This window comes from Acinonyx jubatus, chromosome A1, assembly GCF_027475565.1.
Source record: "Acinonyx jubatus isolate Ajub_Pintada_27869175 chromosome A1, VMU_Ajub_asm_v1.0, whole genome shotgun sequence".
Taxonomy (NCBI): domain Eukaryota; kingdom Metazoa; phylum Chordata; class Mammalia; order Carnivora; family Felidae; genus Acinonyx; species Acinonyx jubatus.
In genome coordinates this window covers 232,182,143-232,194,460 of record NC_069380.1, presented here as the reverse complement: position 1 = coordinate 232,194,460, position 12,318 = coordinate 232,182,143, and the positions used below count along the sequence as shown (strand labels likewise).

The 12,318-nt window shown below is 50.6% G+C and overlaps 1 protein-coding gene across 3 annotated transcripts in view; it reads left to right on the top strand.

Moving 5' to 3' along the window:
* Nucleotides 1–12,318, top strand: part of ICE1 (interactor of little elongation complex ELL subunit 1) — a 57,004-nt gene that overhangs the window by 2,097 nt on the left and 42,589 nt on the right. For all 3 annotated transcript variants that reach the window (XM_053202304.1, XM_053202305.1, XM_053202311.1), the window contains exons 2-3: nt 10,473–10,531; nt 11,188–11,216. In XM_053202304.1, the coding sequence (XP_053058279.1) occupies nt 10,473–10,531; nt 11,188–11,216 (88 nt within the window). The remainder of the gene's footprint in view (nt 1–10,472; nt 10,532–11,187; nt 11,217–12,318) is intronic.

The window sequence follows — 12,318 nt, the reverse complement described above, 5'->3', positions numbered from 1 at the left end:
TAAAATGCAATGGGAGTTCATTCCTCATAGTTCTGTTGACTGGGAGGTCTTAGATCTAAGCACAGGCAGATTTAGGGCTCAGGGCGGGGGGGCGGGGGGGGCGTGGTTCTGGTTCCTGGTTTGTGTCTGTCTTCTCACCGTGTCCTCACCCCATGTAAAGGGAAGGGAGCTTTCTGGGGTCTTTTGGAAAGGGCACTAATCCCATTCCTGAGGGCTCTGCCCTCATGACCTAAACACCTCCCAAGACCCCACCTCCCAACGCTGTCACATTGGGGATCAGATTTCAACCTGTGAGTTTTGGGTGGTGTTTATTAGCAGTCAGGGAGTCTGATGAAGGCAGAATGAGGAGGGCCTGATTGTGGGGCTCTTCTGGACCACTGTAAGGATTTTGGCATTTACTCTGAAAGAACAGTGAGCTGTTGGAGGCTTCTGTGCAGAACAACTGGTGTGAATTTCACTTTTCAGTTGTGGATTTGGTCCTCCTTCAGGAGCGTGGTTAAGTAGCAACTGTAGCTTTCTCGTGTGTAGGCCGGAAACTAAGTGTCATCCTTGGTTCCTGTCTTTCTCTCCCATCCTGCATCCAGTCTATCAACCCATTCCCTTGACCGAGCGTTCGTTTCCCCCACTCCTTGCTCTTCCCCGCTGCTGCCAGCCTGTGTGACCCAGGCGATCTCTGGTCTAGAGATTCTCGCTGAATCTTGCCGAGGACTCCCCCTCTCCTGCCCTTGCTGCATTCCCACTCTTGGGTCTCAGAACAGCAATGGGAGACCTGTGAAGTCTCTTCAATCCAGGGGCCTGCAGACTGGTTCCGTGGGGGGCAAGGTCATCGAGATCCAGGCTGTTGGCAGCTCCTCCCCTGGTCATTGCAGGGCACACACCGTGCGGGCAGCAGGCAAGGAGCGGGCATGCTTGGGCTGCAGGGAAACTTGATTCACAAAAGCAGGGCCTGCCTTTGGAGATCTCTTCCCTAAATCAGGACACTCCATTGCATTTGGGTTTTTGCCTGGATCGTCTTTTTAGGGGAAGAGGAGGATGAGATACGCGTAGAGCCTTGAGCAAGTCTTTAATTTTGCAAAGTGAGGCTGGGAAAATAGGTTTGTGGCAGGCGATTGAAGATCTCGATGGTCACCACCTTACAGTTCTGCGTTAGTTTTCTCAGCTTATGGGCTAGAGCGAGGTCTTGCACGATGGCCACGTAGTAGCCGTGTCTTCCCTAAAAATAGCAGGTGGTGATGTACTGCTTGGATTGGAGGGGGTGCCACCAGCTGTGGTACGTGCTAGTGATAACAAAAGCCTGGGGGAACTGAAGCTTCCCAGGGATGGGAACAAAGAAGAAAAAGGTCTAAATGTGAGAATCTACAAAGAGGAGAAGGGTCCCAGGTCTGGGAACTAGAAGACCAGAGAGTAAAACCTGAGCAGCTGAGCACTGGTGGAGGGAAGGGAAGTAGAAACGCGGCCGGAAGAGACGTTGGAAACGTGGGAGTGAGGTTCTGGAACCACCGCGGGATTGGGGATCCCCAGCTGCAGTCACACGTGGTGTGTGTGGCGATTTGTGTGCTACACGGTGCCCCCAGGTGCCCAGGGGACTTCTAGGAAAACAGAAGCGGCCCGGAGGGGTACGCTCTATCACTTACGGAAACTTTGGAAACTTCTGCGGCAATCATGAGACGAGGTGCTGTTGTGAGGGGTCCGTGAAGGGAAAGCTGCTGGCGGAAGGCAAGTGTGGACCAAAGGGGACAGAAGGGCACAGGGAAATGGGAGCCCGCGAAGTCAGGGTGGGGAACGTGGAGAACAGGGAGCAGGGATCTGACAGCCTGAGCGGGGTCACCTTTTGGAGAGGCGCCTCAGGACCGCAGCGGGTTCCACACTTGAGGCAACCTTGTGCCAGAGAAACTAAGGGGGTGCCGTGCACAGAGAGGGTGGCCTGCTGTGTAGTGTCGCACAGCTCCCCGCATCTCGCACACCACGGGCAAGCAGGCAGGTGTCATCCCTGCGGGAGGCAGGTGCTAGGCCTTTGTTGCGGACCGTGGTGGGAAGCTGGCTGTCTGTCCTAAGTCCCGCGGTCCTGTCCTTGCGCTGGAAATCTTCCCTCCTGCCCACTCCGTCTTTCTCTTTCGTGGTACCCTACGGTCGTCGCTGCGTCCCGCAGGGTGCGGATTAACCACATCTTCTGCATCCTCTGTGTTTTGTAGTCTTGTGCCTCCTCTCCTGTGTCTTGTCACCCTCAGTGGTGATCATGGTTTGTCACTGAGCTCTGGCCCAAGGTGCGTATGGGTTCCTGAGTGTGAGACGCCACGGGATCCAGTGTGGGTCCTTACTCTGTTGCCAGTGACCGTTCTTGAGCTGGTTGTTTTAGGTCTGGCACAGGCTGCTGTGTTCTGGTGGAGGCGAGGCCCCCTTGTCACCGGTTCCTCCTGCGGAGCAAAACCGTTTAACCCTGGGAATCCTGGTGAGAGGCCGAAGCACATGGTGATCCCTTTGTGCTCGTGTCACTGGACTGCATGCGGGACAGATGCTCTCTGGCCGTCCTCAGAGCAGAATCGAGCCTGTGATTTATGTAAACTTGTGTTGGACTGCCACTGATAATTGCCTGTAGTTTAGAACCTGAAACCTGTTCTCTCCTAGACATACTGTAAGTGGTTTGTAAGTGGTTGTGTTACAAGGGACACTCCCTTGTCCAGCATTGTCGGTCATTTAGCAAATGTGTGTGCGTGTCACGTCACGGTATGAGTTTGGAATACAGTCACGGACGGAAGGGGCTTGAGGCTCGTGTTCTAGTTCAGGTTACAGATGGCGAGAAAACCACAGAACAAATGTGGGAAACAGGTACCACGTTGGGGGATGCACGGGGTACCCCAAGAGCACCGAGGGGCAGGGCAGCGGAAGGCGGCTTCCTACAGGAAGTGAATCTGAACTGAGGTCTGAGGATGATTCTTAGCTGAGTAAGGAGAAAGAGTGAAGGGAGAGTGTTGTGGCCCGAAGGGGGGCCACGTTGTCCTGCCTTCCCAGGAAGCGGAGCCACTCAGCTGGTCTGGTGGGGAAGTACCCGGAGCAGCGCTGGAGGGGGGCATCCCTACCTTCCTGCCGTGTTCTCGGCCACTCGACGCCAAGGAGTCCACAGGGGGGTCCTCGCTCACTGCTCAGGAGACACGCTCCACTCTGGTGGAGATCAGTGTGGACTTTAAATGATTGCAGTTGATAAAAAGTTGACCAGGACGAGGAGGTGGAGATGTGGCACCCTGGAGAGGATTCAAGGCGAGCAGCGAGCCACATCACCACAGCCTAGGGGTTAATGGATTACTGTGATTTTTAAAAATAATTTCTTTTGGAAAAAAAAAACAAAACAAAAAACGACTTAACCTAGAACGTACAAGAAAGTCACCAGAATAGCACACGGAACTCCGGCATTCTCTTTACCCCACTCACCGATTGTCCAGGGGTTTGCTCGTGGGCCTCGTCCCTGCTGTGCACACACGCCTTCCCTGCCCTGCAAACTTCGGGCTGTGTTGCCCTGAAATCCGAGCACCCTTCAGCATGGTGAGCCCGCTGCCGCCCTCCAGTCCTGACGTGAGTGTCGGTGCAGCCGCTCACCCAGTCCCTGGGCCCCTCGCAGTTTGCTTCCGGGCCAAGGAGGAGCTTCTGCCTCTCGCTGGTTCGAGGCCCGGTCAGGAAAACGTGTTGTAGAGCACTTGTGTCTCTTCAGCCTCCTCCGTGGAGTCTCTCTCTGAATTTCGTGTCCCTGAAAGCTTCAGGAGCATAGCCTGTGTTCTCGTTGGCGGGGTCTGCAGACGTTGTGGGGGCCACGCTGTGTCAGGGCTGTGTGAGCCCACACTCGGGGCCAGGGGTTGGCCAGGAGCATGCACGTGAGTGCGCCCCCCTCCTCGCCAGGGGCCTTACGGCCGGAGGGCACAAAGCAGAGTCTGCTGGGCGGAAAGGCCCTGAGGAAGCCCAGCGAGGGTGACTGGACTCAAGTGACGTTACCCAGCAGTGCTCAGTGACGCGGAGTGTCTGCGGGGGGCTGGTCGGGCGGATACACACTCAGATTCCAGAAGGAAAGCAAGTTTTGGCAGAAACCACACTGCAGGTCAGCACAGGGAGCCACTCTTAGCATCGAGCGAAGGGTGGGAACCCTCTAGAATCCCAATTCCCCACACACCACCACAGGCACCCTTGTAGCAGGCCTTTCTAGGCACATTCTCAGACCTGCTGTGTCCTTTGTTCCCACACGTGCCCCGGGGGGGCCGAGGGAGTGCTCCCGCCACCTCGTGAGCCGTGAGCCGAGGCCAGAGACGCCGCGAACATCGCACAGTGCACGGCACAGCCACCGCAGACAAGAATCTGCCAGCCCGGATGTGAGTGTGGAGGTCGACCTGGGCACCCTACTTCTCCTGTCGCCACCTCTGCTAACTGACTTGCTGTCTGTCTGCACGTGTGCTGACCCCTTCGGCGGTGTCGGTTTCCTAACCGCACCTCCTAACTGCACCGGCATCTCGCCTGCCCCAGGCCCACGGGCCGGCCCCCTGCCAGGTTGTCCCGCCCCTCCTCGCCCTGTGCCCTCCGGCCACCGCTCCCGTTCCACGTCCCTGGGAGAAGGGAGGGAAGGTAAGCAAACGGTGGTGCCCTTTACTTTCATCAAGTGCTAGACATGCACAGTGACCGTCCAGAGGATCTTCGTGGATAAGATTGAAACAGCGCGCTGTGGAAGAGGAGTACGTGGGGGAGTAAGTAGGGGTGACAGGACGTGCTGGTCTGGGAGCCGTATTGGTGGACGAGTGAGTAAGTGCGACGTAGGGTTGGAGGGAGACTCAAGGTGGGGTTAGCGATGGGGGACAACCGGGAGGAAGCCCGAGCCTTCCGGCAGATGTTGCAGCACGACTTCCAGAAGAGCCAGACGGCTGGGAGAGAAGCCGCGGTCAGGGGAACCCCGTCACGTCAGCCTGTCCTGGAGGGGAGCTCCCCACACCTGCCTCCTTCCCGAGGCTGGGCGGCGGAGGGCCGTGTGCACTCGTAAATGAGCGCAAGTCACTTACACACAGCCCGCTGCACACTCACAGCCCTGAGACGTGCTGGTTAGAGACGGTTTGGACCAGATTGGAGAGGCACAGAAGACTTGTCAGGGTGCTGCAGGATCTGCCCGGATTTGAGCTGCCGTGAAGGCGGGCTCAGAGGGAAAAGTCAGGGCCTCGAGTGCTGTGGTTTCGTCTTTGCTTCGTCTGCTTTTCCCCTGTGTGGTGCTGTGTTTTGTGGTTTTCATTTCTTACCTGTAGCAAATGTGGGTGAACACAGGCTAGAGAGGTGGCCAGATGGACAAGATGTGTCCACGGACGGACAAGAGCCAGCAGCCCCCAGCCCCACCTCCCTCCCGTCCCACTTTGAATTGTTCGCAGTGCGTTTTGTAATGAACCTTAATAGCGTCAAGTGACAGACTTGGGTTGCTGCTTCTTGCTCTTCAGTGTCAGGCGTCCTGTCGGATGGCTGACCTCGGCAGGTGCACGCCGAGCTCTCCTTGCAGCCGGGACCCTGCTGCCCCTGAGGCCCCTGCCCTCCCTCTGCTCCCCTGCCTTCTCAGCCCGTGTGTAATTTCGGTTCCGTCCCTGCTCCGAGCGGATGCTTTTCTGCCTGTATGGTCTTCAGAGCTGTACTCTGGAGTAAAGCATGATTACTTTTCCTTTCTTGTGTTTTTTTGTTTGTTTCCCCGGATGAGTGATTCTAGGCTTAATTCAGCTTGCTCACCTTGAACATGTTAAGGGCTCTTTGCTGTGTGCCAGGGACGGGTTGACCCTTTCCCGGCTCATCCTGTTTACTTCTAATAGCAGGCCAGCTCTGTCCCTCCCAGTGCTCTGTCTCCTTATCCATAGGATTGGAAAGGGTCCTGAGGCAAAGGGAGGCTAAATAAATCTGCCCAAGGGTCCCGGGCTGGAAGGAGGTGGGGCAGGAATTTGAATCCAGCTGTGTGGGACTCTAGAGGGTTCCGGAATGTCTCTTGCATGGTACTTAGCACTACAGAACGGCATCTGGAAGCAAGGTGGGGAAGGTGAAATCCACTAGCAAAGAACTGGAAAGAGGAGGGGAAAAAAGGAAGAATCACCTGTGCTTAAAAAATCATAATTTAAATGCGTGGTGCGAACCAACCACGTTTACTTGCAGCTCTCTGTCAGCTAGGTCAGAATATCCTCAGGGCTTTCGTTCCGCCAGATGCTCTGTCGTTTGCTCCTTAAGGGGGAAATCCCGTGCAGAGCCTTGGGGCCTGCTCCTTTCCGGGGTGCAGCCGCCTTCTCGATTCTCGTCACCTCTGTCTTTTGTGCCACGTCGCCTTCTCTGGGTTTACTCCACGAGTTTGGGGGGGGGGGTCACGTGTGGTCATGACCTGCAGTACCTCCCTCAGTAAGGATGTCTGCGAAGTAGAACTTCTGACTGGGAAGAGTCTATTTTCAGCTAACTTGAATTTACATAAAATCTTGTTGGAAGAAAAAAACCAAGAGTGTCAGTCTTACCATCCCAACTGATGGCTAGCTTGCACAGAATTTTACCTTGGAATTCACTTTTCCTTCAAAACTTGCAGGGTTCTAGGTTTCCAGATTGTTGTGAAGGCTGAAGCCATTCTGGTTCCAGATTCTCTGCATGCGACTTGGCTGGTTTCATTTTTCTCTCAGCATTCCTGTAGGGTCTTTGCTGTGTCTCCGATGCCCTGAAACCTGGTGCTGATGTTTCCTGGTTTGGATTCTGTTTCTATTTATGTGCTGGGACCTTTCAGTTTGGAAATGTCTGGCTTTGGTTCTGAGATTTGTTTTCCTCGAGTGTCAGAATGACTTTGATCATCTGTCCATCTTTCCTGTTACTGTGTCTAGAACTCTTACTTGTTGGGCATGTGGGATCTTGCCCTGACAACTTTAATTGCTTTTTATTTTACTTTGTTCTTAGGTCTGTGTTTCGTTTTATCTGGGGAACTTTTATTTTCAACTTTATCCTCAACTCTTTTGAGGTTTTTATTTTGCTTTCCTGTTTTTAATTTAGTTCTGACAGTTTTATTGAGATACAATTCACATACCATAAAATTCATCCTCTTTATATGTGCGATTCAGTGGTTTTTAGTTCGGTCACAGTTTTGCAACCCTGTCACCACTTTGTAAAACACGTTCCTCTCCACCCGAGTCCCCCACGTCGCCCCTGCCAGGAACCTCTTGGGCATTAGCGGTCCTTCCCTGTGTCCCCCGCCCCCGTCCCTGGCAAGCGCCAATCTCCTTTGTGTCTCTGGATCTGCCTGTTATGGGCAATTCACGTGAATGGAGTCATACAGCCTTTTGCGAGCTCGTGTGGGTAGCGTGTGTTTGCGAGGTTTACCCCTGTGGTAGCGGGTGGCATTCATCCATTTCATTGCCGAGTAATCACGTTATGTGGCTGTGTGACATTTTGTTTATCCGTTCTGTCAGCTTATTTTTTACTTCTTTGTCTAGCGTGACTAATGCTGTAAACCACAGTGTGCGGGGTTGGCAGGGACGTGTGTTTTCGGTTCCTCGGGGCACGGACCTAGGAGTGGAATTGCTGGACGGTCAGGTGATTGACATTTGAGCCCTTGCCCAACTGTTCGATGCAGCTGCACCGTTTCCTGCCCCCCACCCCCGACTCGGAGGGTTCCGGCCTCTGCATCCTCACCAGCACTTGCTGTTGTCTGCCACTTTGGTTTTTTTAGCCATCCTCGTGCGTGTATATGGTTTTAATTTTTAAGAGCTATAATACAGTTCTAGGAACTCTGCATGTTCCTTTTACAAATGTTGTTTCGTGAATGTAACATCACTTAACCTCCGCTCACACTACTGTTCGTCGGTTTTTGTCTCGGTCTTTACTTACTCCGAGTTGCTTGGTGGTCTTTTGGTCTCTCTCGCTCACGTTCAGGGTTCTCTCTGACGGGCGGAGATCCTTGATTGTTTGTTCATCTTAAAACTGTTGGCTAAGGTGCTGGCGGGAAATGCTGAGCGTGGGGCTTCCGGCCCCCGGGCTTCACGCAGAAGGTCTGGCGGCCGTTTATTCGAAGCACATCTCCTGTCAGCACCTTTAGATCTCATCTGCGGGCTGCTTACACTTCCTCCAACGAAGTGTGGTCGCTCTCCTGCCCGGAGGGCAAAAGGACTGGCTGCCAGTGTCTGGGAGCTTCGTGGGGCCCGGAGGTGGTCGGCGTCCCCTCTGTGTTTAGCAGCGGCTCGTCCCTCTGTGTCTGGCACTGCGCTCAGTGTCCCGGACAGAGAATTCCTCACAGCACACCTTTTCCTGGATGGTGGCAGAGAGGTAGGAATTTGAGGGTTAAATGCTTGCAAGAGCGCTTGCGCCCAGTTCTCACGTCAGCGCCGTCTGCCGGCCTCTGGTCTCAGAGGAACCTGGTGTCCCCGTTCCCCGCCCCCACCCCACTGCTCTCTTGAGCCCCCTGAATCCGTGTTCCTGAATCTGCTTTCCAGTTGCCATTGGCCTCTTATTCTGCTCTCATCTTCGTGGGTCTTGCCTTTGGCGGAAAGTTCCTTGACTTCAGTTTTAGCTGGTTTTTGGGGACGGCGTAAAAGCAGATGCATTCCTTACCCTCTGGGCCCGGAAGTCTGTTGCTACACCCCAAATTTGTTAATGAAAGATTGTTTCTTCAACGTGGGAGGCCAAGTATACATGGAATACAAAAATGAATGGGCCCCCTGTTGCCCTTTTGACCGTCAGCGTTGAGAGTCTGGATTGTACACAGCACCAGAGCGGTTAAAGCTAGAAATACAAAATATGAAAGCCTAAAAGTACTAGGATAGCATAGAGGAGAATCCTTTAATTTTAGCGTCATGGGTGGGATAGGACTTTCTAAATACATCAGGAAGCCGAAATTTTGTAAAAAGTGACGGATTCAACTCTGAGTATTTAAAACGTGTACATGCCTACGTGGGTGTATTTCAGTGGCCACCTGACATACCGTATATGCATTTGTAACATTTAATGAAATGTCACCGTGCCTTAGATGTGGCAGCCCCTCGGAAAGGGCAACTTCCCCGTGAGCAAACAGTAGGAAGGAGCTGTTAACTAAGAGGAGCAGAACTGTGAGTAGCCGGAAGAGATTTGTCAGTCACGCTCCTAGAGAAACACAAATGAAAAAATAAGGGCCCTGATGGGGCGCCTGGGGGGCTCAGTGGGTTAAGCGTCCGACTTCGGCTCAGGTCACGATCTCGCGGTCCGTGAGTTCGGGCCCCGCGTCGGGCTCTGGGCTGACGGCTCGGAGCCTGGAGCCTGTTTCCGACTCTGTGTCTCCCTCTCTCTCTGCCCCTCCCCCGTTCATGCTCTGTCTCTCTCTGTCTCAAAAATAAATAAAACATTAAAAAAAATAAATAAATAAGGGCCCTGAGGTTTGCATTGCCCGTAACTGTCACTGCTGCAGGAGCCTGTCTGCACTTGATCCTAAGGACGGGGAGCAGCGTCTCACAGGGCATGGGCAGGGACGCTCGTGGGGCGCGGGTGAAGGCTGAGGAGAACCCGCGTGTCCCGCAGTGGCCCCTGGTGCCCTGAGCACACCCAGTGTCGTGTGTGGGAGCGGTTCCGGAGGGAGATGGGCGACGTGGAATCGAGATCTTTCATTGGGGGGTGGGGCCAGAAGAGAGCTAAGATTTTTTCTTTATGTCTTTCAGTGTATATGGTTTTTATTTTAACGATCACGTTACGTGTAGGACTGAAGAAGGTGCACGTGCTACTGTAGAGGGAGATGTTTCTTTAATTCTCAAAATCATTTGCATTATCTAGAAAAAGGTGTTTTGGTATAATCAGTGAAAATAAGTACTTATTTCTGAAATATTTGCTAATGAAATGTGCAGACATGAAGGGGAAAAAAGTCACTTAAGGAAAAAAAAATTTGCTTTTACATCTTAGAAACACTTGGAGCAGTGTAATTAATGATGTTTTCCCTGTCGATAGCAGCAATGTAGAGCCGGATTTGTAGTTCGTCCCTAAAATCTACAGATCCTTATAAAATGAATTTTTTTTATTGAATCTTGTCCCTATTTTAATATTCCTATTTGTCCTTCCTGTGTTATTTTAATTTTTAGTGTGTGTGTGTGTGTGTGTGTAACTTCTGTGTCTTTTCGGTTGTCTTCAATCCCTTCAGAAACAATGCAGAGTAAGTTGTAGACTGATGAGGACTGCTAGTTGGTGAGCTAAGGTACTGACTACTCACCAGACTGTCATTGAGAGCACAAGTCACGGCCTCAGCACGGCTCCCTTGCTGTCGGGGAGAGAGAGCGTCATTCACGTAAAAATTCAGAGAGATACAGCATGGGTTCAAGATCACTCGGAGTCTGTGGGTCTGTGTTTATAGGTGAAGTGAGTAGCGTCTTCATTTCTGCTTTTATGTCACAGAGTGAACGAACAACATGTTCGTGTTTCACAATACGTTACACAGAGAATCTGTGTAGAGTAACTTATGAAACAAGTAGCTGACTGTAGCTGTTTTTGTCTTTCAGAATTTAAACGAGTATGTTGAAGCATTAATTACCTTGAAGCAAAAAATTATTAATACAGAGTGAGTATGTTTTCAAGTGTTTGGTTGCACTTCATGAACCCAACGGATAAGCCGGAGCAGGTGGTGTGTTAGACCCCTGGGCCAAAGAGACCTTGAGTCTGTCACCTGGAGCCCGCGTGCTGTGGGCCACGGTGCAACTCACATTGCGTTACTGGCCCACAGGCCTTCACAGCCAGCCTTACAGCTTGGGAAGTGATCTCTGCTAGACAGAGTGGACATTTTGTTTCAAGCTGTTTTCTGTCTTTAAAGCCCTCTTAGCTTTAGGACTGGACCTCAGGTTTCCTCACAGTAAGTATTTCATAGTCATGGGATGAGATTTAGTCTTTTTTTTTTTTTTTTTTTTAATATTCTAAAAGTCACATGAATTTATAGGCTAAGATGTTACTCCAGTCAAAGGGATTTAAATTAAAAGTTCGTGTATCAGTGCAGTGATGCCTCTAAGGAATTGAAGGTGATGTGTACATATATATATATACGTATATATATATTCAATATATGATACAGCTGCGATATATACACACACACACGCATACGTATTAAGCATAAATCTGTTGCCAGAAACCTAGGAACAAGGGTGCCTGGCATATTTTGAAATGTGATTTTAACAATGTACTTTCCAGATCAAAAAGGTAACGTAATTCTTTTCTTTGTTGCAGTAATTTATTAACAGAATATCAGAAGAAATGTGATGATATCCTTTTACCAGCTTTTTCCTTCGAATTGTAACATTTACTTCTTTATAGTTTCTTAATGAACCGTGGGGATTTTCAGTTATCTTTCGGAAGGTGGGATTTACAGCCTCTAAGGAAGGAACACAGCGTGGACGTGAGTCTCTTCCTGTGACCGCGTGGAATGACAAAGACTGTGAGTGGCCGTTTTAGAACAGTCTGGTTTTGTCCCTGGCTTCGGTTTTCTTCAGGTTTCCTAACTTTCTAACGCGTGGGTCTCTTTCATTTGTCCTAAGGAGGTGTGACGTATGTTCTGCGGGTTTAGGAATAGCGTGAACCTGAATGTGAGAATGTTTTGGAATTTCTGAAAGACTTGCCCTGTAGGAATAGTCAGAATGTTGGAAAATTGACTTTTGTTAATTAGCTTTCTGATTTGTAGAGAATTACTATAGATATTATCCCTCATCGGGGTGATTTGTGTTGACAAGACAGGTGTGGACTCGTGGTCAGCATTTGTTCAGTAACCGTCGAAGTATTTTGTTGCGAGGGTGCAGATGGTGTGTGTGATTCATTTTTCTGCATTTTGTGGTGAAAACATTCATCACGAAGGAAATCTCCCCCGTAAAAAATAGCACAGGTGTATTTGTGAGGATTTGCTGAAGTTCGGCTTCAGTCTCGGGACACATTCTGCTCTTCAGCTTTGTCGGGAACCTGAGGCCTGCTTCGATACTCTTTCTGACTTTCCTGAGCTTGTGTGTGATCACTGATTGTTTGTGTCGGTGCTACCGTACCTAACTTGTGTGATTCGAGTAATAAAATGAAGGCATAAGCTTTAGACTTATTTTTAGTACTGGATTTTTATGTTAAAAACAATAGGTCAGTGAAAGCCCCTTGTGCTTTATTTGTTGAAATTCGCAGTCTGTTTAACTAAATGTATATTATGGTAAGAGCAATGATATCTTTGATAGTAATAATATCTTTTATATCTTTGATCATGAAAGCTGAACAGAAACAATTAATAGAAATACTTTTAATTAGCTGAATAGGGAAATAGGCGATTCCAGTATTAGAAGAGTATATACTTTCATTATATCCTTTTTTGGCATACATTTTTGAGGT